Source organism: Plecotus auritus (genome assembly GCF_963455305.1).
Source record: "Plecotus auritus genome assembly, chromosome: 4".
NCBI classification, from domain to species: domain Eukaryota; kingdom Metazoa; phylum Chordata; class Mammalia; order Chiroptera; family Vespertilionidae; genus Plecotus; species Plecotus auritus.
Window position 1 is genome coordinate 108,170,651 of NC_137775.1, and position 23,351 is coordinate 108,194,001.

Here is a 23,351-nt window from a genome sequence, read left to right on the forward strand (position 1 = left end):
AGACAAAATTATCAGTGCTGGCACCAGGCCAGGCCTTTGGTTGAGGTCTCAAGGCCCCAGCACATAGGGGCTCTATAAGAACTTGCAAAAGGGGCCGGAAACACCCCATATTTGGGAGACAAAGAAAGTAAAAACATATAAATAGGGAGAATTCCTCCATGTTGGGGCCCAGAGAGACATTTTCCTCTGGACCTGTGCGTAATAAATGTAACTCCATCTCTCTAAGTATTGCTTGGTTCTTCTCCGGTTTTCTGTAACAGTATGACCTTCACTGTGGATGGAGCTGGTATGACCTTCACTGTGGACAGAGCTGGCTCTGACCTTCACTGTGGGCGGTTGCTTTATTTTGTTTAAATTCTGATATAGACACTTTGTGAAACACTTTATTTTAAACATAAAAGATATATGTCTTAACAAGAATACAGTTTTTGACAATTTATTCTGTGAAAGTCAGACAAACCTACCCCTAGGTACTAGGTTGCTGAATAGATGAAATTTGCTGTCATGGGAATGCCATTGTAACTCTAGCCATCACAGCCCACAGGATCCCCCGGCTCTGAGACAGAGGTCAGAACTGGAGGAGGGAGGTCACATATGGGCAGAGAGCGCCTCCTTCTGGTTCATGAAAGGCTCAGTGCATACCGGGTGGGCAAAGATAGGCTTACAGTTGTCAGCATGCGAAACACAGTTTATTCTATAAACAGTTACTTATTAATTATTGTATTATTTTCCATACGAACACCTGTAAACCCAGGCTTGCCCTGCCCATGTGAGTGCATGCTCTCCAATTCCCTCTGCCCCTGGCGAAGAGGAAGGAGCCAGAATCCCGAGGGCTCTGGGCATTCAGTCTGACCCTTTTCTGTGGCTGGTTGGGAAGCCTGAAGCTAAGAAAAAAGATTGAACTGTAAATGACAAATAATCTCATCCTGTAGATCGAACAGCTCTGGCTTGCAGCTGAGAATTTCGGGAAAGAGGGAGGGAGTCCGTGAAAAAGGTATAGACCTGTGTCTGCAGAAGGGCCGGGAAAGCTGCTGGTGTTTGGGCCTGCGAGTCATGTAAATGTAACTATTTTAATAGATTCGTTTGTATTTTAAAGGGACAGTGGTGCTTTCTGGAGGGAGCCCCAAGCCCGCCTCTGCATCCTGGTCCTGCTATCTGGCTGAGCACTTGCCCTCTGACTAGTTGAGGGGTCAGTAAGCTCCTGACATTGCAAAAACCCGAGGCCGAAAGGCTCCCCAAGTTCAGAAACACACTGTCTTGTTAATAGAAAGGAGATTTTGCTGATATTTGAAATGAATTACATGATTCATTTTAACACAAAGCGGGAGCGTCGGGTGTGTAATCAGGCTATGTTGGGGACGCTGTGTCAGTTTTCATAGAAATGGGAGGGTTCAAAGACCTTCTCACCCACTAGACACTGCTTCCAGTCAATGTGACAAGTAATTGCTACATCATTCTGTGTCTGAGTCCTTAGAGAGAAAAACAAATTAGCGCAACTAAAAGCTGATCTTTATGGCTATAATGTAACCTAGGGCATTGCTTTGAGAGCTGGGGTCAGCCTAGCCGGGTGTGGGGCCACTCTGCTGAGTGCTAGGAGACATGGGGCTGTCACTTGGCTGTCCACGAAGGCACATGAACGTCAACCAATAAATGACAATGATAATTATTACTGTGATTGTTTTAGAATACCCAAAGCTCATCATCTGTTGGCATCCTCTATGTGGGACTGTCATCCTGAGATTGAAACCAAGTCACCATATTGTCCTCAGGTATGCCCATGGTTTGGTACATTCTTCTTCTTTTTAAATATTTACTGTATTGATTTCAGAGAGCGAAGAAGAAGAAGGAAGAAGAGGAAGAGGAGAAGAGGAAGGAGAGAGAGACCTCTTGTTCCACCCATCCATGCCTTTATTGGTTGATTCTTATATGTGCCCTGGCTGGGGATTGAACCACCAACCTTGGTGTATTGGGGGCAACACTCTAAACACTGCGGGACCCGGCCAGGACAGGTTTGGTAAACACTTGAGCTAGGTTCTCAGAATCTGTTTCTCCCAAACCCTGACAGGGCAGCAAAAATCAGCGCCACGTGTTAAGCGTAAAATGCTTGCGGAGTTTTGAGTTTTACAGATTTATCTAAAGAGCCCAGAAGAGCCATCAGCTCCCATAAATTCTCTCACTCCCAGCAGGGCAGATAAATCTCCTGCTTATTTACACTCTGCCTGCCCCGACCTTTGTGGATGTGTATCTGCTTGAAAAAATAACAGCGTGGCTCCTCCTCCGTGGAAACATGTGGCGTGTGCTTTAGGAGAAAAATGCCCGTGGACACTTTATTTGCTCTATTGCGGGCCATCTTCAGTCCTCGGGCTGGATTTTTCTCCCAGTCCAACAGAAACCAGGAATCACTTTCGCTGCGTACCTACATGTATCTCTCATGGGTCCAGATGAAGAGATTTCCCTGTGTGTTTCCCAAGGCCATGCCATGCTCTGCCCAAGCTAGGCAGCGTGCGGGCAGCAGATGGATGGCTGTACCCATGTGCCCTGTGACGAGTGCCCGTGTGAGCACCGCGGCTGTCTGTTTAAATGTCTGCGGGGAAATGGGAGGCCTCCTCTGGAACATTCATGGAAACCTACGCCCCATGGCCAGAGGCCCTTCCGGGTGCTGGACTGTTACCCAAGCACCTCACCTTCCCAAAGGTGCTCAGAAGTGGGGAAGGGGGGCAAGGGAGGAAGGTGGGAAGGAATGAGAGGGTGGGGTGAGTTGCGGGAGGACGGGGTAGGGGTAGGAGTAGGAGGAAGGAGGAGGAGGGAAGAGCAGAATAGAGATGAAAACCATAAAAACCGTCCTGCCCGCTTTCCCAGTCCTGCGACCATTTCCCACGTGTCCCGCTCACACGTGGCTCCCGGAGCTGGACCCGGTCTTTCTTCCCGTGGGCTCCGAAGGTGAGCTCCTGTGACGGTTCCTGTGCTGCGGGGTCTGCCCACCCAAACACCTTTCAAAACCACGCTGTTCTCAGGCTTTCCTTCCCGCACACACGTTGGGCCCCCAATCATGCATTTTTAAAAACAAATATGCTTTTATCGATTTAGAGAGAGAGCGAGGAATGGAGAGGGAGAGAGAAATACCAATGTGAGAGACAGCATTCATCAGTTGCTGCCAGGCCCCCTCCCACTCCTGCAGCTGGTGAGGAAGCAACAAAGCACAGGGAGCCAGGGCAGGGCTGGCGGAGCTGGTCCGGGAGGGAGGCTGCCCAGGGGCAGGTGCTGGACTCTGGTGATCCCTGACCCTGTGTGGTTCCCTGGGCCCAGAGGTTCTGCAGCATCAGCACCCCTGCGGTTCTGCCCTCAATTCCTAGGAACTAAGCACCCAGCCAGCACTCGGCCGGGCGCGGCTCTGCTGGTTTCTCAGCAAAAGGAAAGGAAACAGTCTTACCCGTGAGGGATTTTGCTCAGGACATAGTATCCAGTGTAGGAGTGCCGGTGTATCTGAAACGGACAAGAAACAGAACAAAACAAAGAAGCAGTGAGACCAAGGCTGGGACCAGGATGGCTTTCAGATCTCTGTGAGCACAGCGACTCCATGGCCCTCCCAAGGGGGCTGCCGGGAGCTGGAGCCGCGGGGAGCAGCGCCTCTGCACTGACTCAGGGTTAGTGGGTGCGTCCTGTTAGTCTATTTCCATCCCTTGCACATGGCTTACGGGCGGTGGAGGCTCGGTCATCTCCGTGGCCACCTGGTCTGTGATGGAGTCGGAGGCAAGTGTTCCCCGCTGCAGGAAATGCTGCCAGAGACACTCACGCACATACTTGGGGAGATTTCTGCAAGTGACAGCAAACTCCACAGCATCCCTCATTGCAGGGGGAGGGGGCATAGCTTTCAAAACAAAGGTAACAAAACCACCCAGTGTTTCCCAGTCCTGCGGCCCCTACTTGGGCTGCCCTCTTAACCTTTCCAGGCCTGCCCCTCCCCTCCCTCTCCTGCGCTACTTCTGAGGTGGCACCTGGAGGGAGTGTTCAGGGACCGGCATCAACAGCTGCCTTTCCAAGGACAGTGAGGGACCGCAGGTCGGAGAAGAGAGGTCTCCTGGGAAGCATGTGTCATAGGGGGCACAATTGGGGACCAGGAACTGGGATCCTAAGGAATTTAAGTCCAGCCCAGGTGAGAACTGATCTGAGGTCTGCCTGTCACATTGGACATTGCCTGGACCAAGGGTGGATCTCTTGGTGCTCACGTTTTAAGTCCAGGGTGATGGCTGTGGACTGAAAAAGTCAGGACACCAACAGATGTCGTAAGTATGCAAAGTAAGGGACTATGCTATCTTTCTTTTTTTTTTTTTAAATATTTTATTGATTTTTTACAGAGAGGAAGGGAGAGGGATAGAGAGTTAGAAACATCGATGAGAGAGAAACATCGATCAGCTGCCTCCTGCACACCTCCCACTGGGGATGTGCCCGCAACCAAGGTACGTGCCCTTGACCGGAATCGAACCTGGGACCTTTCAGTCCGCAGGCTGACGCTCTATCCACTGAGCCAAACCGGTTTCGGCATGCTATCTTTCTTTTTAAAAAATATATGTGTTTAATTGATTTTAGAGAGAGAAGAAGGGAGAGGGAGAGAGAAACATTGATGGGACAAGGCTTCAACTACTGAGCAACACTGTCCAGGGTGACATATGTTCTCATTCTTGGTTGAAGGCCTATTTCTTTAATTCACCCAGAGTCAATGTATTCTCTGATTGTGCCATAATACCTGAGCAAAGAGGAGACTCCTCCCTCTGCATCACTCTTTCAGGATACTAACTGCATATCTTCTGAGTGGAACCAGTGAGAAAAAGGGAGATATCTATATCTATAAAAGGTTAAGTTGACTCGTGCATGTGCCATACATATAAAGCTCTCACTGGCGTGAAGCGCACGTGTGTGTTTTGATCTATCATTGTCGATCGTGAATTTGGTTGACACTTATACTATATAGAAAGGGTGACTAGCAATATTAAAATATTTCTTCGGATTAATTTCCTTTCAATGTGCACGAATCCGTGCACTGGGCCACTAGTGCTAGAATAACCTTGCCAGGGCAATGGGAAGAAGGAGATGAGCCAACTACCCATTTTTAACTCCCCGTCTGTATTGCCAGGCAGGGAGAAGGAGAGCCTAAGTGGGTGTAATAAGAGATGAAGTGGAATAAAATATGATGAGAGAGAACCACTAACTTGCAGGGTTCAGAGAAAGACAAGAGAGTGAAGAGGTAGAGACCAATGCAACCCGGCACTCAGCTGGCCAAGTGGGGACGCGCAGGAAGGCTCCCAGGAAAGAAGGCACATGGGAGCCCTGAGAGGTAAAAGCGCAGTTAGGACTGCTGCTTCTCTTGAAAACTTGGGGAAGCAGGAAGAAGACCAAAGCCTCTTCTCATTTCCCACATGAAACAATGTAACACTCAGCCCCTCCCCTCCAGAGCGGAAGGAACCAGAGGCACAAGGAAGCTGCTGTTACAGAGCTCAGGCTCCCAGGTTTCATTCCCACGATGCTCACCCCTCCTCCCAAGGATGCAAAGGCCCGGCTCCCTGCTCCTGACTCCCAAAAGGAGCCATTCCCGCTAGCAGGATGTCTGTCCTCCGTGCTCTCTATGCATCTGTGGCATCTGTTTCTTTCCTTAAAATGGGCCCTGAGCACTTCTGAGCAGGAAACAAGTGCTGAGAGTTGGAAGTGGGCGAGATGTTGTTTTTCTAAGCCTGCATGCTGGCAAGTTCATGGATAGGTGTTGCATAGGTTTCTTCCTGCACCATCAGCTTTCCCTTAAAAAGCGAATATGGGAGACTTGTCTCCCAGAACACAAGTCCCAGGAGGGAAACCTCCTGGGACTTGTGTTCTGTGATATACTTAAAACAAATTCGTTTTAAGTATATCACACATAACAGTTGATATTGGCATTCAATAACAGGGAAAGAGCCCAGCCCAGGGCTTGTCCTGGGGTAAGTTCATGCATTTGCTTAGCTTCTTATGTTCTGCTTTCCTTCCTTCCTCCCTTCAGTTCCACTGAACCACACTTTAAAAAATATATATTTTTATTGATTCAGAGAAGAAGGGAGAAGGAGAGAGAGATAGAAATATCAATGATGAGAGAGAATCATTGATCTGCTGCTTTCTGCATGCCCCCTACTGGGGATTGAGCCTGCAAGCCAGGCATGTGCCCTGACTGGGAATCGAACCGTGACCTCCTGGTTCATAGGTCGTCACTCAACCACTGAGCCACAATGGCCAGACAGAACCATACTTCTTATTCCACTGTGATCTTTTCTTCCTCAGCCACCAGCACACTCACCTCTCCTTCCTCTGAAATAACCCTCTCTCGTAGTTTTAAGTAATTGTTGCACAAGTATTGGTAACTCACACAGACAAGCTCCTCAACTGCAGAAAAATACACTAGCTCTCCATCTGGCCACCCGCACCTGGCCACCTCCACCTGGCCACCTCCACCTGGCCACCCCCACCTGGCCACCCACACCTGGCCACCCCCACCTGGCCACCTCTACCTGGCCACCTCTACCTGGCCACCCCCACCTGGCCACCTCTACCTGGCCACCTCCACCTGGCCACATCTACCTGGCCACCTCAACCTAGCCACCTCAACCTGGCTATCTCCACCTGGCCACCTCCACCTGGCCACCCCCACCTAGCCACCTCAACCTGGCTATCTCCACCTGGCCACCCCCACCTGGCCACCTCCACCTGGCCACCTCCACCTGACCACCTCCATCTGGCCACCTCCACCTGGCCATCTCCACCTGGCCACCACCATCTGGCCACCCCCACCTGGCCACCTCTACCTGGCAACCTCCACCTGGCCACCTCTACCTGGCAACCTCCACCTGGCCACCTCTACCTGGCCACACCCACCTGGCCACCTCCACCTGGCTATCTCCACCTGGCCACCTCCACCTGGCCACCCCACATGGCCACCTCCACCTGGCTATCTCCACCTGGCCACCTCCACCTGGCCACCTCTACCTGGCCACCTCCACCTGGCCACCTCTACCTGGCCACACCCACCTGGCCACCTCCACCTGGCCACCTCCACCTGGCCACCTCTACCTGGCCACCACCACATGGCCACCCCCACCTGGCCACCTCTAACTGGCCACCTCCACCTGGCCACCCCCACCTGGCCACCTCTACCTGGCCACCTCCACCTGGCTACCTCTACCTGGCCACCTCCACCTGGCCACCTCTACCTGGCCACAGCCACCTGGCCATCTCCACCTGGCTATCTCCACCTGGCCACCTCCACCTGGCCACCCCACATGGCCACCTCCACCTGGCTATCTCCACCTGGCCACCTCCACCTGGCCACCTCTACCTGGCCACCTCCACCTGGCCACCTCTACCTGGCCACACCCACCTGGCCACCTCCACCTGGCCACCTCCACCTGGCCACCACCACATGGCCACCCCACCTGGCCACCTCTACCTGGCCACCTCCACCTGGCCACCTCCACCTGGCCATCTCCACCTGACCACCTCCACCTGGCCATCTCCACCTGGCCATCTCCAGCTGACCACCTCCACCTGGCCACCTCCACCTGGCCATCTCCACCTGGCCACCACCACCTGGCCACCTCCACCTGGCCACCTCTACCTGGCCACCCCCACCTGGCCACCTTTACCTGGCCACCACCACATGGCCACCCCCACCTGGCCACCTCTACCTGGCCACCTCTACCTGGCCACCTCCACCTGGCCACCTCTACCTGGCCACCTCCACCTGGCCACCTCTACCTGGCCACACCCACCTGGCCACCTCCACCTGGCTATCTCCACCTGGCCACCTCCACCTGGCCACCCCACATGGCCACCTCCACCTGGCTATCTCCACCTGGCCACCTCCACCTGGCCACCTCTACCTGGCCACCTCCACCTGGCCACCTCTACCTGGCCACACCCACCTGGCCACCTCCACCTGGCCACCTCCACCTGGCCACCTCTACCTGGCCACCCCCACCTGGCCACCTTTACCTGGCCACCACCACATGGCCACCCCCACCTGGCCACCTCTACCTGGCCACCTCCACCTGGCCACCTCCACCTGGCCATCTCCACCTGACCACCTCCACCTGGCCATCTCCACCTGGCCATCTCCACCTGACCACCTCCACCTGGCCACCTCTACCTGGCCACCTCCACCTGGCCACCTCACCTGGCCACCTCCACCTGGCCACCTCTACCTGGCCACACCCACCTGGCCACCTCCACCTGGCTATCTCCACCTGGCCACCTCCACCTGGCCACCCCACATGGCCACCTCCACCTGGCTATCTCCACCTGGCCACCTCCACCTGGCCACCTCTACCTGGCCACCTCCACCTGGCCACCTCTACCTGGCCACACCCACCTGGCCACCTCCACCTGGCCACCTCCACCTGGCCACCACCACATGGCCACCTCTACCTGGCCACCTCCACCTGGCTACCTCTACCTGGCCACCTCCACCTGGCCACCTCTACCTGGCCACACCCACCTGGCCATCTCCACCTGGCTATCTCCACCTGGCCACCTCCACCTGGCCACCCCACATGGCCACCTCCACCTGGCTATCTCCACCTGGCCACCTCCACCTGGCCACCTCTACCTGGCCACCTCCACCTGGCCACCTCTACCTGGCCACACCCACCTGGCCACCTCCACCTGGCCACCTCCACCTGGCCACCACCACATGGCCACCCCACCTGGCCACCTCTACCTGGCCACCTCCACCTGGCCACCTCCACCTGGCTATCTCCACCTGGCCACCTCCACCTGGCCACCTCTACCTGGCCACCTCCACCTGGCCACCTCTACCTGGCCACACCCACCTGGCCACCTCCACCTGGCCACCTCCACCTGGCCACCACCACATGGCCACCCCACCTGGCCACCTCTACCTGGCCACCTCCACCTGGCCACCTCCACCTGGCCATCTCCACCTGACCACCTCCACCTGGCCATCTCCACCTGGCCATCTCCAGCTGACCACCTCCACCTGGCCACCTCCACCTGGCCATCTCCACCTGGCCACCACCACCTGGCCACCTCCACCTGGCCACCTCTACCTGGCCACCCCCACCTGGCCACCTTTACCTGGCCACCACCACATGGCCACCCCCACCTGGCCACCTCCACCTGGCCACCTCCACCTGGCCACCTCCACCTGGCCATCTCCACCTGACCACCTCCACCTGGCCATCTCCACCTGGCCATCTCCACCTGACCACCTCCACCTGGCCACCTCCACCTGGCCATCTCCACCTGGCCATCTCCACCTGACCACCTCCACCTGGCCACCTCCACCTGGCCATCTCCACCTGGCCACCACCACCTGGCCACCTCCACCTGGCCACCTCTACCTGGCCACCCCACCTGGCCACCTTTACCTGGCCACCCCCACCTGGCCACCTCCACCTGGCCATCTCCACCTGACTATCTCCACCTGGCCACCTCCACCTGTCCACCTCCACCTGGCCACCTCTACCTGGCCACCCCCACATGGCCACCCCCACCTGGCCACCTCTACCTGGCCACCTCCACTTGGCCACCTCTACCTGGCCACCTCCACCTGGCCATCTCCACCTGGCCATCTCCACCTGACCACCTCCACCTGGCCACCTCCACCTGGCCATCTCCACCTGGCCACCACCACCTGGCCACCTCCACCTGGCCACCTCTACCTGGCCACCCCCATCTGGCCACCTCCACCTGACCACCTCCACCTGACTATCTCCACCTGGCCACCTCCACCTGGCCACCCCCACCTGGCCACCTCCACCTGGCCATCTCCACCTGACTATCTCCACCTGGCCACCTCCACCTGACCACCTCCACCTGGCCACCTCCACCTGACCACCTCCACCTGGCTATCTCCACCTCTCCATCTCCACCTCACCCCTTCCACCTCCCTATCTCCACCTCCCCACCTCCACCTCCCCATCTCCACCTCACCACCTCCACCTCCCCATCTCCACCTCACCTCCTCCACCTCCCCATCTCCACCTCACCACCTCCACCTCACCATCTCCACCTCACCACCTCCACCTCACCATCTCCACCTCGTGCCTCGCAGGATCCCAAACTCAACATCCTCCAAAATGAACACTTCCATGATCATTAAAACCTATTTCAACATTGTTATTTTTATTGTGGTACCATCATCTCCTCAGTAAACTGAGCTGAAAACCTGGTTTCCTTCGACTCCATTCCTCCTCCTCTGCTCCAGTCGCCCATCCTCAAATAGTGCCAAGTTCACTCAAGTCCTCTCTGGCCATCACCCCTTCACCCCTCGCCCGTGCCAGACTTCAGACCTCCTGCCATGGCCCCATCAGGGAGAAGCTGCCTCATTCCTTCCCCAGACTCCTCGAAGGTCTCCATCCCATTCCCTCTGCTTCCTGTTGAACTGGATCAGCTCCTACCACGAAGGGCCCAGCCTTATATTTTACCGCCTCTCTCAGAGCATTTTTCCTTCTCCCAGCAGGGAGCATATCACTCAGATATCCTCATTAGAAATGAAGTCCCTGGCCCTGGCCAGTGTGGCTCAGAAGGTTGGACATCCTCCTGGGCACCGAGAGGTCCAGTTCCTGAGCAGGGCACATGCCCTGGTTGTGGACTTGATTGCCAGGAGAGGGTGCGCAGGAGGCAGCCGATGGAGGTTTCTCACCCCGTCTCCCTTCCCTCTAAAAATCAACAAAAACATATTTAAAAATAGTCTCTGGCCACATTTTCCTTGAACTCCTTTTTAACCATCATGGCAGCTCAGAAGAAAGTCTACACAGCATTACTCCCTAGTCTCCTCTAACCCATCTCACTTCTTAGCCTCCTCTAACCCATCTCACTTCCTAGTCTCCTCTAACCCACCTCACTTCCTAGTCTCTAACCCACCTCACGTCCTAGTCTCCTCTAACCCACCTCACTTCCTAGTCTCCTCTAACCCACCTCACTTCCTAGTCTCCTCTAACCCACCTCACGTCCTAGTCTCCTCTAACCCACCTCACTTCCTAGTCTCCTCTAACCCACCTCACGTCCTAGTCTACTCTAATCCACCTCATGTCCTAGTCTCCTCTAACCCACCTCACTTCCTAGTCTCTAACCCACCTCACATCCTAGTCTCCTCTAACCCACCTCACTTCCTAGTCTCCTCTAACCCACCTCACTTCCTAGTCTCCTCTAACCCACCTCACGTCCTAGTCTCCTCTAACCCACCTCACTTCCTAGTCTCCTCTAAGCCACCTCACATCCTAGTCTCCTCTAACCCACCTCATGTCCTAGTCTCCTCTAACCCACCTCACTTCCTAGTCTCTAACCCACCTCACATCCTAGTCTCCTCTAACCCACCTCACGTCCTAGTCTCCTCTAACCCACCTCACTTCCTAGTCTCTAACCCACCTCACATCCTAGTCTCCTCTAACCCACCTCACGTCCTAGTCTCCTCTAACCCACCTCACTTCCTAGTCTCCTCTAACCCACCTCACTTCCTAGTCTACTCTAATCCACCTCACTTCCTAGTCTCCTCTAACCCACCTCACTTCCTAGTCTCCTCTAACCCACCTCACGTCCTAGTCTCTTACCCACCTCACGTCCTAGTCTCTTACCCACCTCACGTCCTAGTCTCTAACCCACCTCACATCCTAGTCTCCTCTAACCCACCTTACTTCCTAGTCTCTAACCCACCTCACTTCCTAGTCTCCTCTAACCCACCTCACATCCTAGTCTCCTCTAACCCACCTCACGTCCTAGTCTCTAACCCACCTCACATCCTAGTCTCCTCTAACCCACCTCACTTCCTAGTCTCCTCTAACCCACCTCACGTCCTAGTCTCCTCTAACCCACCTCACTTCCTAGTCTCCTCTAACCCACCTCACGTCCTAGTCTCCTCTAATCCACCTCACGTCCTAGTCTCCTCTAACCCACCTCACTTCCTAGTCTCCTCTAACCCACCTCACTTCCTAGTCTCCTCTAATCCACCTCACGTCCTAGTCTCCTCTAACCCACCTCACTTCCTAGTCTCCTCTCACCCACCTCACGTCCTAGTCTCTTACCCACCTCATGTCCTAGTCTCTTACCCACCTCACGTCCTAGTCTCTAACCCACCTCACATCCTAGTCTCCTCTAACCCACCTTACTTCCTAGTCTCTAACCCACCTCACTTCCTAGTCTCTAACCCACCTCACGTCCTAGTCTCCTCTAACCCACCTCACATCCTAGTCTCCTCTAACCCACCGCACATCCTAGTCTCCTCTAACCCACCTCACTTCCTAGTCTCCTCTCACCCACCTCACGTCCTAGTCTCTAACCCACCTCACGTCCTAGTCTCCTCTAACCCACCTCACGTCCTAGTCTCTAACCCACCCAGACACTCTCAAACCCATTTGAACTCCGGCTGCCACATACGCTGGCATTTCCCTTCCACTCAGTCATGGCCGTCCCTTCTTACCCGATCCTGTACTCTACTCAGAGGCCATGAAAGGTGTGAGAGGGTTAGGCGAGCTCAGGTAAGATTCTCCGCAGCCAGGATCCAGGGCCCCTGGCTGGAATGGATGTTGAAAGAAAGTCATACAGATCGTCAAGACACTGTGCCGCACACCTCAACCACCCAAAGTGACATTCATTGCAAACTGTAATGGAAAAAGCATTTTAAAAAGAAATAGGATCGGGTCAGCTCATGGGAACGAAAGGAAGGTTAACAGGGAAAAGACAGTTCAGGCAGGAAAAGAACCTGAGATTTGGAAACCACAGGGTAAAAAGGAAAAGAAGGAAGTGATCTGTGTGAGGCCTCAAGGGTGGCGAGTGAAAACCTACAGGAGAAGTGAAAGCTCCAAGGAGCTGGAAAAGGGGCCATTTCTTGGCTTTACAATTGGGGGAAGTAGGGTTACCTGGCGGGCCCACCCCCAGAGCTCCGTAGCTGCTGTGAGGAAAGGGAAGGCGGTGCTGGTGCTGCGGCAGTGACTCAGCTGCCAGGCCCGGGAGGGCAGCGCTGGGAGCAGAGGCCTCAGGAAGGTGGCACCTTACATGTGCCTCTTGCCTCATTAGAATCGCACTTTAGTTCTTTAAAGTACATTTTTATTGATTTCAGAGAGGAAGGGAGAGGGAGAGAAACATCAATGATGAGAGAGAATAATTGATCTGCTGCCTCTGGCAAGCCCCACACTGGAGATTGAGCCCGCAACCTGGGCATGTGCCCTGACCAGGAACTGAACTGCAACCTCCTGGTTCCTAGGTCGATGCTCAACCACTGAGCCAGGCCGGCCAGGCTGCTCAGAACCTTGTTAAAGCAGCCTCGATGAGGTACAGCCAAGATGAAGCAGGACACATCCTAAATGTGTGCCACCTGATGAGCTTGGACATGCGTGAACACCTGTGACACTAGCTCCACAGTCGGGGAGTAGACACGGCTCCTGGGTTCCTCGTGTCCTGATCACCTTGAGATGGCAACGAAGCTCAAACAACAATGTCTGGACCCCAGGTCCCCCTTCATGGACCTGGGGGAGACGAGCAAGGAAACGAATATCTCATCTCCCTCCAAATGCTTCCTGACCCACCACATTTCCAGGCATGTTCCTGAAGCTTACATGTTCTTCTGAAAAACCTGCACTCCAGTTCTCGTCATTAATTCCTTCCCTTATGACGCCCCTGTCACACCTCAGCAGCTTCCAGAGCCCTGGAGACTCGCGCTGTGGAGTGGCAGATTGTCAGGGGTCTTGGGGCAGAGGAGTGCCCTGAGGATTCCATGCAGGGCCCTCTGGGAACAATCAACATGAGCGAGCACATCTTTCACCATGTGGCTGAGGCAAGAGCGAAGCAGCTCCAGTCTTTCTGGGAAGAGACGGCCTACATCTTGTCTTTGGAACTCCTTCCCATCACATTTGGAGAAATGGGCCCAGGCGAGGGTGCCGACCTACTTTGAGAAGGTGACCAGGGGGCTGGAGCCTGGGAAGAAAGAGCCACACCTGGAGCAGCAGCAGCTGCCTTGGAGGAGGGACGCGGATGAAGGGGCTGCTTCTGGTAAAGAGCTCCATGCGGCGTGTGAGCCCCTGCGGCCATCTGCTCCGAGAAGGAGTCATGCTGACCAGCACGTCTGACTAGGAAATAGGTTTCAGACCAAGGAGGCTAACTTTGGGTCGCAAAAGTTGTCCAATGCGGAAAGGCTGTGGCCCCGGTGAAGCAAGGCTGGGGCGCATCTCCTGCTGCAGCAGGAGAATGTGGGAGTGGTGGGGCTGTGGCCCTCAGCGTCCATCCCCTTGGAGAATTCCTCCACCTGCCTGCCCGTCCTCACAGCTTGGTGTTGGGCACAGATGCCTAATCCAGGACCAGTGAGTCCCAACCTCAGCAGGTCAAAACTGACAAGCGCCTGTGGCAGGAATTATTTACGTCCCTGGACACTCCTTCTTTTCCAACACTCTGCAGAAATCTCATCTCCCAGCAGTGAGACCCTGATCAACCCCCTGCACTGATTTTTAGAGAGTGGAAGGGAGGGAGGAAGAGAGAGAGAGAGAGACAGAGAAAGAGAGAGAGAGAGAGAGAGAGATAGACAACGATGTGAGAGAGACACATTGATTGGTTGCCTCCCGAACTGGGACTGGGGATAGAACCTGTAACCCAGGCATGTGCCCTTGAACAGGAGTTGAACCCAAGACTCTTCAGTCCATGGGCCGACGCTCTAACCACTGAGCAACACCAGGCGGGGTGACCCTGGTTGATTTTTTTTATTTTTATTAATCCTGACCCAAGGATATTTTTTTCCCATTGATTTTTTTAGAGAGAGTGGAAGGGAAGGGGAGAGACCAAGAAAGAGAAACATCAATTAGTTGCCCCCTGCATGTGTCCCGACCTGGACTGGGGATCAAGCTGGCAACTGAGATCTGTGCCCTTGGCCGGAATTGAACCCAGGACCCTTCAGTCTGTGCTGATGCTCTATCCACTGAGCCAAACTGGCTAGGGCGACCCTGGTTGGTTTTTAATCTCCTGTTTCATTCATGTTTTTCATTGGGCACTACCCCAGTGACCAAGCCTCCCGCCTAGTCGGTCCCCACTCCTCTGGCTGGTGGTCCGGTGAGTTAAAGTCCTGCCGATGAAGGTGAGTGAGGATGGAAAACCTCCGAATGAATCGGTCCTTCCTGGACAGGTGTCCCTCCCTCAGCGGAAGGGCAATCACCCCGTGTTCGAATCATTTAATTGAGAATATATGCCCACACGCCTTGCCAAGCTCTTTGACATCAGCATGCATCAAACCCTTTGTTGTAATGATTTAAAACTTTTTTCTAGAGGATGCCAAGTAAGTAGGTGCAAATTGAAATATTTAGTAAAAAGTAAAGAGCTTCAGCTTCTGTGACGTAAAACAATTATTAGGAAAAGACTTGATATAAATGAAGTGTTCATTGTTTTCCCCCCGTTTGCATGAATTTGTTTTTCCTACTATAAGGAACTAACAATTTAGTCTAAAAATCCAGGCAAGAGTTGAAATAGAGGAGACTTACATCGTCAGCTTCAAAGCACAGAAATCATTTATAATCCCTGGGATTTCTACCTCAACTCCCGTTTTCCGCCTAGAATACCCAGTTTTCCAAAAAAGTTCTTAAATTCGAGGAGCACAGCTGGTGGTTTCGTCCTGAACCTGGGCCTCTTGGAATGTCTGACTGCTCCCCACACCTCACCCCACCCCCGCACGCTCCCATTCATCGTTGTTCTGGGACCCGTGGCCTGGCTCTGGGCAGAATGCGCTTCCTGCCTCCCGTGTCCTTCACGTGAATGCCTGTCAGCGAGGAGTCTCCAGAGCGTAGCAGCTCATGTCAGCACCACTCATCCCAGACTCGCAATGTGCTGCTTCATTCTCCTTCACAGACATCTCCCTCCAGTTGTATTATAAGCCCTTGGTGTCCGAGCAGGGCTTTCTCTCTCTTCCAGGGGCAGATTGTCTATTTTGCTCACAAGTGCACACTCAGCACCTCAAACACCAGCCACAACATGGTAGCTGCTCAATCAACAGCTGCTGAGCAGAGAATCCTTGAGCAAATAGAGTGGTGGGAGTTCTGCGCGACTGTGTCTAGTGTGGAAGGCAAAGGCCAAGACACGCTTTTGTTTTCCAAAGAGAATGTGAAAAGCAGCAACAATTCCAGGGGAAAGGCCCAGTGAAGAGAACCCACGGATCTGGAAAGTAAGGGCTGGTTCCAGAAAAGCAGCATGGCACCTGCCTTTGGTGGAGATCACCCCCCGGGCTTGGAGTGTCCGGGAGGAGTGACGCAAGGGATGAAGGCGGGGGCAAGACCAGCAAAGTGTGGACTCGGTGCTAGGAAGACAGGGTGTGCTCTGTGCTGAAGGTGAACAGAATGTCATGCCATGTGCTAGTGTGTGCATGAAAACTAGCACACGTGTGCATGAGTGCACACGTGTGAGAGCACATACACCAACATGTGTACATACATGTGTGCACATGAATGCATGTGTGAATACACTGTGTACAGGTGTGCATGTGTGTGTGCCTGTATGAGTACAGTGTACATATATTTATATGCACATACATATGAACATGTATTTGTGTACACATGTGTGTGAGTATGTATATGCATGTTTGTGGTGATGCAGGAGCATTAGGAAAACACCGCCAGGACTCAAGAGCAGAAGAGAACACGTTATGCCACAAACACAGAGAAGTAAACGCACATGAGAAACCAACAGGAGCGCTGTGTCTGGACCACAACCTTCGTGACTACAAAGCAGCCCCTGGTGAACAGGAGGAAGTGGCATTGGAGATTCCTGTCTTTCCTGAAGCCCTTGGCGTGGGATGGTCAGAGCCACAGCCAACAGGACGGTCCTGTGAGGCTCGCCAACGGGACAGTTCCTAGTGGGGTCACTGGGCTCCCACGACCTGCTCTGTGATGCAGGCAGAGGACCCCTCCCCTCAAACACACAGATGCAGCATCCTGACACTTTTGAAAACAGAAAGCTGGAAGCCGGGACACCTCCAGGTGCCGAAAGGAATGTGACATCATGACAGTAACACGGAGTTCGGGCTGAAGCCAGGGCAGCGAAGGAGTGTCGGGCCTGAACGCGGGCTCAGGTGAGGGCTGAGGAGTTAACGCCCTCACGGGGCAGGGGGGTACCTTGGGCCTCGATGGGGTCATGAGCTGAAACTGATCTTGAAAAATCCAGCACCCACATATGAACTAAGTTTCCTCAAAAGCGGTGCCAGAAATTTCTACCTGCCAGCCCTGAAGGGGCCACGTCGTTTGCTGTGGAGCCAGGGCTCTGGGGAGTGGGGGGCTGAGGGCTCCCTCTGAGAATTTCAGCCACAAGCCATTGCCCCAATGCATCGAGGGTCCTGTTTGCACCATCAGCTGTCAGCGAGTCTCCAGACCACTGAGCACAGCACCATGCAGGCAAGTGAAACCGCCGGTGGTGTCAGCGAGGACACCTGCACGCCACCTTCTTGGTCCTTTGACGGTGAGGACCCCACGAAGCACTCTCCCTGGAGAATAGCTCTCCACAAATATATGTCATAAAAAATCAACCACCTGCAGGTGAGGAGAGAGGACCGGAAACAGACAAACCCTCCACCAAAAGCTTGTAAACAACCAAAGGGCATTTCTCGACATTACAAATGCTAATGGGCCAGGATAGAACAGATTAAACATCATTACAGTGAAATTAATAAACTGGAATGCAGATTGGAGCACAGTGTACACAGTGCAGCATGGAGAGATAAGCTAGACCACAGAAAAGGTGCATGCAATGATGTAATAAGGCAATGCCCACAGAAGACATTCCAGCAAGAAAGGAAACAGAAAGTGTGTGTTTTTGTTAAATAAAGAGAATGTGGTATGAATTCGTTTAGACTTACAACATGACTCCTCACAGTGCGGAAGTATAACCAGTCGGAGCAGGACAAATAACATAAATCCACAGGCCCATTTGTCAGAGCGAAAGTGCATGGCGTGCGTGTGTAAAAGCAATCAGAGAAAGATTTCCTGCAGACAGGAAGTCAGAGTGCAGGCAGAATCCTGACCAGAACAACAGAGGCTCAGAAGAAAAATGGACTGTAATCTTCAAAAATGGAAGGAAAAGGAACCTGATATTGTTGCTAAACGATTTTCTATATGATGATGGCCAAACAGAAAGTGGAAGGCATCTGTCACTGACCTCGTGGATCACAGCGTGGGGCCAGGGCGGAGACTGGGCCAGAAGGCATGAAGGGGGCTGTCGGCTATGAGCAGAGAACTGACTGGCAATGCAGGTCCAGCCAAATAGTGTGTGTGAAGCAGGAAGCATCATTGTGACTCATTGCAGATGCTGAACAAGATGGAATTGGAACGAGATGACAAGGACACAGGAAATAGGTCCAGAGATGATGGAGAGAAAAGTGCAGCCAAGAATATGTGACCAATCCTTAAAAAAATGCAATACAGAGCAACGTGGAAAAACATGGTGTGAAGAAGAAACAAAAAACAATTTTTGGAGCCGTCAACATTTATTGGAAACCAGGGTAATCAAGATGGTGGCATTGTTAGAACCTTTGCTTCAATGAGAAATTCGTTACTGTTATGAAACTTGACGGAGTAGTAGATCCGCAAACTCTCCAGTGCCACCTGAACCAGACCTCCAGGTCCATTCTCTAAAGCGTCGCCGCCACTCAGCTCGCTCATTCCAGGTCCTGGTGCATGGAGGTGGTTTCACAGGGAGGCCCCAAAAGCCTGATGCACCGAGCAGCGCTTTATAGACTTGACGCCTGACAGCCCACCACATTCCTGTCTGGCTCAGTCCCTGCTGCTGGCACGTCAGTGGCCGTCTGCGATGATAAAGGTAGGCTCCTTCATTTTATTGCTTGGCTACCATCACATAGATAATAGATTAGCTACAATGTTAGGTTTCTTTTTCTTCCATTTTTGAAGGTGGTAACCTATTTTTCTTCCAAGCCTCTGTTGTTGGTAATGGTGACCCTATGTCCAATCTAACTTTGGTTCTGAGGGACAAGGACATGAAGCCCCATCCTATATAATAAAGAGGTAATATACAAATTAACCCTCACACCCTCACAAGATGGCTACCTACAACCAGGCTGGCAGGGGGGTTAGTGAGGGATGACCAAACGACTGAACAGCAGGCTGCGTGGGGCAACCAGGCCGGCAGAGAGGGGCAGTTGGGGGCAACCAGGCCAGTGGGGGGTGCAGCTGGGGTGACTAGGCCAGTAGGGGGGGTGTAGCTGGGGGCGATCAGGCCGGCAGGGGTGGGGAGCAGTTGGGGGCAACCAGGCCGGCAGGGATTGGGCCTAAACTGGCAATCGGACATCCCCCAAGGGGTCCCAGATTGGAGAGGGTGCAGGCTGGGCTGAGGGGACCCTCCCATGCATGAATTTCATGCACCTGGCCTCTAGGAGGAAATAAAGACCCTGGAGCTCCTGACCACCCTTGCTCACATGCAGCCGCGCACAGACTGCTGGCCCGCTCCCCTAGCTGCCTGGTGAGTCCAGGGCTGGGACATGGGGAAGGAAGTGGGCACTGTGCTGCCAGCTGCCGGCCAGGCTCCCCCGGACTGCACTTGGCTGTTTCCGTGGAAAGCTGCAGCCTCATTGGCCAGAGTGGCGAGAATCTGCTTAGAATGTCACTAACTTCACGCACTAGTGTTTTGCTCTAGATCAGTGACATCGACAATGCACATGGGTGGCCGTCGGAAGACAGGCGAGCACCATGTGCGATAAGCAGCACCAGCTGGGAATTGCCTGCCCTGTGGAGCTCAGGCTGCAGGCTCAGGGTGACCATTTCCATCGGTGTGTTTTCTTCTCACCCTATGAAGTGGTTCTGACCTCATGGCGAAGTGTCGACTAAGCTCTGTTCCTTGTTACAAAATTCAGGACTTGAAATGTGAGTGTACTTGTGAACTGCAAGCATGTGGTGTCGATGAACAGACAGCACTGGCCTATAATTTGTTCTGCTTTTGGTAAAACAAAAACAAAACAAAACAAAAAAAAACAAAAAAAACCCTCACTGTTTCATTAAAAGAAGTCTAAACAGAAGACAATGACCAAATTTGCTACCTTTTTTCTTAACGATGGGTTATGGAACTTCCATCTCCCCCAAAAGATATATCGGAGCCCTAACCTCCCGGACCTCAGGTGTGACTTTATGTGCAGACCAGAGCTTTAGGAAATAACCCAGTGAAAATGAGGCCATTAGGGTGGGTCCTACGACAATATGTCTGGTGTCCTCATAAAAGGGGAATTGGGACACAGAAATTTGGGACACGGGGGGACGCCACGTGAAGATGAAGACAGACACAGGGTGATACTTGTGCAAGCTGAGGAGCACGAAGACACCAGTGACCCCCAGAGCTGGGAGTCCTGGATCAGACAGTCTCTCAGCCTCAGAAAGGCCATTGGCCCCATCCCACCCGTGCGCTGCCAGCCTCCAGGCTGACACACAGTTCTGTGGTTTAGAAACCCAAAGTGCCCCTGGGGCAGAGTCTCAGCGAACCATGACCTCGCAGGACAGTGACCCCTGAGGCCCGCACACCCTGGGACAGAGTTTCAGGGAACGATGACTCACCAGGCGGTGACCAATGTCCCTCACACACATGTTCCCGTCACAGAAGCTGTCAGTCCTAGAAGGCCCGTGTCCCCACCTTCACAAACATCCATCCTCAGCTGCCACGTCCTAAGAGGTCCCCCCCACCACTCTCAAGACTGAAGGACGGTGAGCAGAGAGATAACCACCTTAGAGCCATTGCGCTAATAACTTCACAAATACTGGATTCACAGCATTATTTTATTTATTTTTAACCCTCACCCGAGGATATTTTTCCATTGCTTTTTAGGGAGAGTGGAAGAGAGAGGGAAAGACAGAGAGAAACATCAATGTGAGAGAAACACATCGATTGGCTTCCTCCTGCATACACCCAACCAGGGCCCAAGCTGGGGAGGAGCCTGCAACTGAGGTACATGCCCTTGACCGGAATCGAACCCGGGACCCTTCGGTCCGTAGGCCGACGCTCTATCCACTGAGCCAAACCAGCTAGGGCCACAGCCTTATTTTTACCTTGTGTTTTAAATTATCCTAAAATAAAACAAATGGACCATAGAAATAATTTCTCGTGCTATCAGAAACCGGAAGAAGTGCATTTATCTTCACCAAAGCTGGCCCCGTCGCTGTCCCGAAGCTCATGCTCCTCATCTGTCGTCTGTGGAAATTCGTGGGCGTCCTCTTAGTCCTGCGTTAGAAAAGAGCTCGTTCTGGACGAGGTTTCTCCAGTGTCCACGTGAATGCGGCCCCTCTCGTCTCCTGCCCTCTCCCTCCAATGCCTGCCTCAGCATCTGTCTTCCTTCTGGAAGGTTCTCCCACATCAATCTACATCACGCCAGGCTTGGGCTTGCTCTCCACATCTCACACTTCATATACAGTGGACATAAAGACGCTGGGACATCACAAAGGTTTTCTCCACGTTGTGCTGGTAATCCTGATCATCAACTGAGTGACAGCAGCTGGGCCGGCCACGCACCTGCCCTCAGCTCCAGTGCCGATTCCTCCACGCAGGCCCAGGTCCCTCTTTCAGCCCTCGGAGCCCTACTGACCTTCCAGGCTGGGCTCCCGGATGAGTCCCCAGGCTGGCCCCCCCAAGGTGAGCCCTCCCCCACCCCGGGCCCCACTGAGCCCCCCCAGGCTGAGCCGCCACCTGGGCCCCCTGCTGGGCACATGAGAGGAGGAGAGACGGCAGGCATCGTCACTCTCCACATGGAGAAAATGGACCAGTTTTACTTCAACGATTTTCATAATTTGGGTCGGATGCCCTTTTCCTGCTCAGGACTAAAATGAACGCCTGATCCTGGGAGACCTGCTCAGCTGTGAATGGGAGATGTGGGTTTTTATGTGCAAAGAACCATGCTCTGAAGTGTAGACTCCACTCGGCTGCCAGCATCAGGCATGGGACAGGGAAGACAAGTGCGGCGGCCGCCTCCGAAAGTCAAGGCCGCTCTGGCCCCTGCTGCCCCCACTTCAGCACCGAGGGGACGGGGAGGAGGGCAGCGTGTGTGCTGAGCAGAGGGCTGCCGCCGCCTCTGCACGGTGGGTGGGTGCCAGGGACAGCCAGAGCCCTGCCTCAGCTCTGCTCCGAGTGGCTCTGAGTCCATGTATTCTTCTGAATTCTTCCCGACTGTGCCAGAGTAGGTTCCTTCCTGAACCCTGCCCACTGTACTAGCTGTTGGGAACTTAGTCCAAGTTCCTCCTTTATCCCCTGCTCACTAGTTAAGGTGTCGGGTCCAAGCCTGTCTGCCTGGAACTGGACCTCTTAGGCGCCGGGTCTTAGATGGAGAAGCCAGGAGAGGTTGTGGATGTATAGAACGAGTCTTTAGTGCAGAAGCCAGTGGCCATAAGCCATCAGACACACAGCTCTTCACAAGAAGGCCCACGCAGGCAGCTGCACACCGGCTGGTCAATACATGTCCTTCCCACACAGTAGTAGCAGTCGCTGCACCCACAGCTGTTACCTGAGCAGCCGCATGCTGCCCCTCGACCACCGCCTCACATAGCAGCAGCACCTGAGCTCTCTGCCTCAGCAGCTTCTCCTGTCCCCCGTGTCTCCGGTAGCAACATCCTCTGTGCCTACCGCCTCTCAGGCACACTCCCCTGCCCAGCACACTGGCTGAGTAATCTGGTAGCCATATCTGAGGTCTCTATGAGCTCTTAGCCTTACATCTTAGCATTACCAGCTCTCAGCTCCTCTGAGCTCTCTGGCCCTTTCCCCTAGCCCACTGGCTGGCTGACAACATGCATTATACTCCTAGACAAGCAGGCCTCATGCCAATAATGACATCAATCGTTTGGCGATAGAGGGCACAGCATACCGTGAGATCCCTGTGGCCTTGCAGCTGGGTGGTCCTTGATTAAGAGTCCCATGTTCAGAGTGGCCTTGGCCATTTGGCGTACTATCAACAAGACCTCCTCACTCTAATTAGCCTTGATTATGTGGGGACTCAGGCGTGGTTCCCACAAAGGACCACCAGCAGAGGCTCTGACATGTCCGTGTCACAGAGGAGAATCAGGCCATCAGCCAGTGCCCACCCTTTGGCCTACAGTGAGGCAGCATGGGGTGGAGCATCGTAGGGTGGCTGCCCTGCAATGATGGGCCTAGTCACTCCCTGTGCAGGTGAGTCAAGCCTGGAGAAGGTCAATCACTTTCTCAAGGTCAGAGTGGAAAGTGCAGTGGGGGGCACTGGGTTTCAGTTCAGGACCCTTTCCTAGCAGCACAGGGACGTCAGGAGTGAAAGGAGGGATATCACAGGGGGAGGAGGGGCAGGAGGAAGAGCTAAGAGAGACAGCAGGAGATCAGACAATGGAAGAAATGTATGTTCATCC

At 53.7% G+C, this 23,351-nt stretch overlaps 1 protein-coding gene across 7 annotated transcripts in view; it reads right to left on the reverse strand.

The window, feature by feature from the left end:
* DPP6 (dipeptidyl peptidase like 6) overlaps nucleotides 1–23,351 on the reverse strand; it is a 684,077-nt gene that overhangs the window by 132,073 nt on the left and 528,653 nt on the right. For all 7 annotated transcript variants that reach the window (XM_080664796.1, XM_080664799.1, XM_080664800.1 and 4 more), the window contains exon 6: nucleotides 3,431–3,483. In XM_080664796.1, coding sequence (XP_080520922.1) covers nucleotides 3,431–3,483 — 53 coding nt within the window. The remainder of the gene's footprint in view (nucleotides 1–3,430; nucleotides 3,484–23,351) is intronic.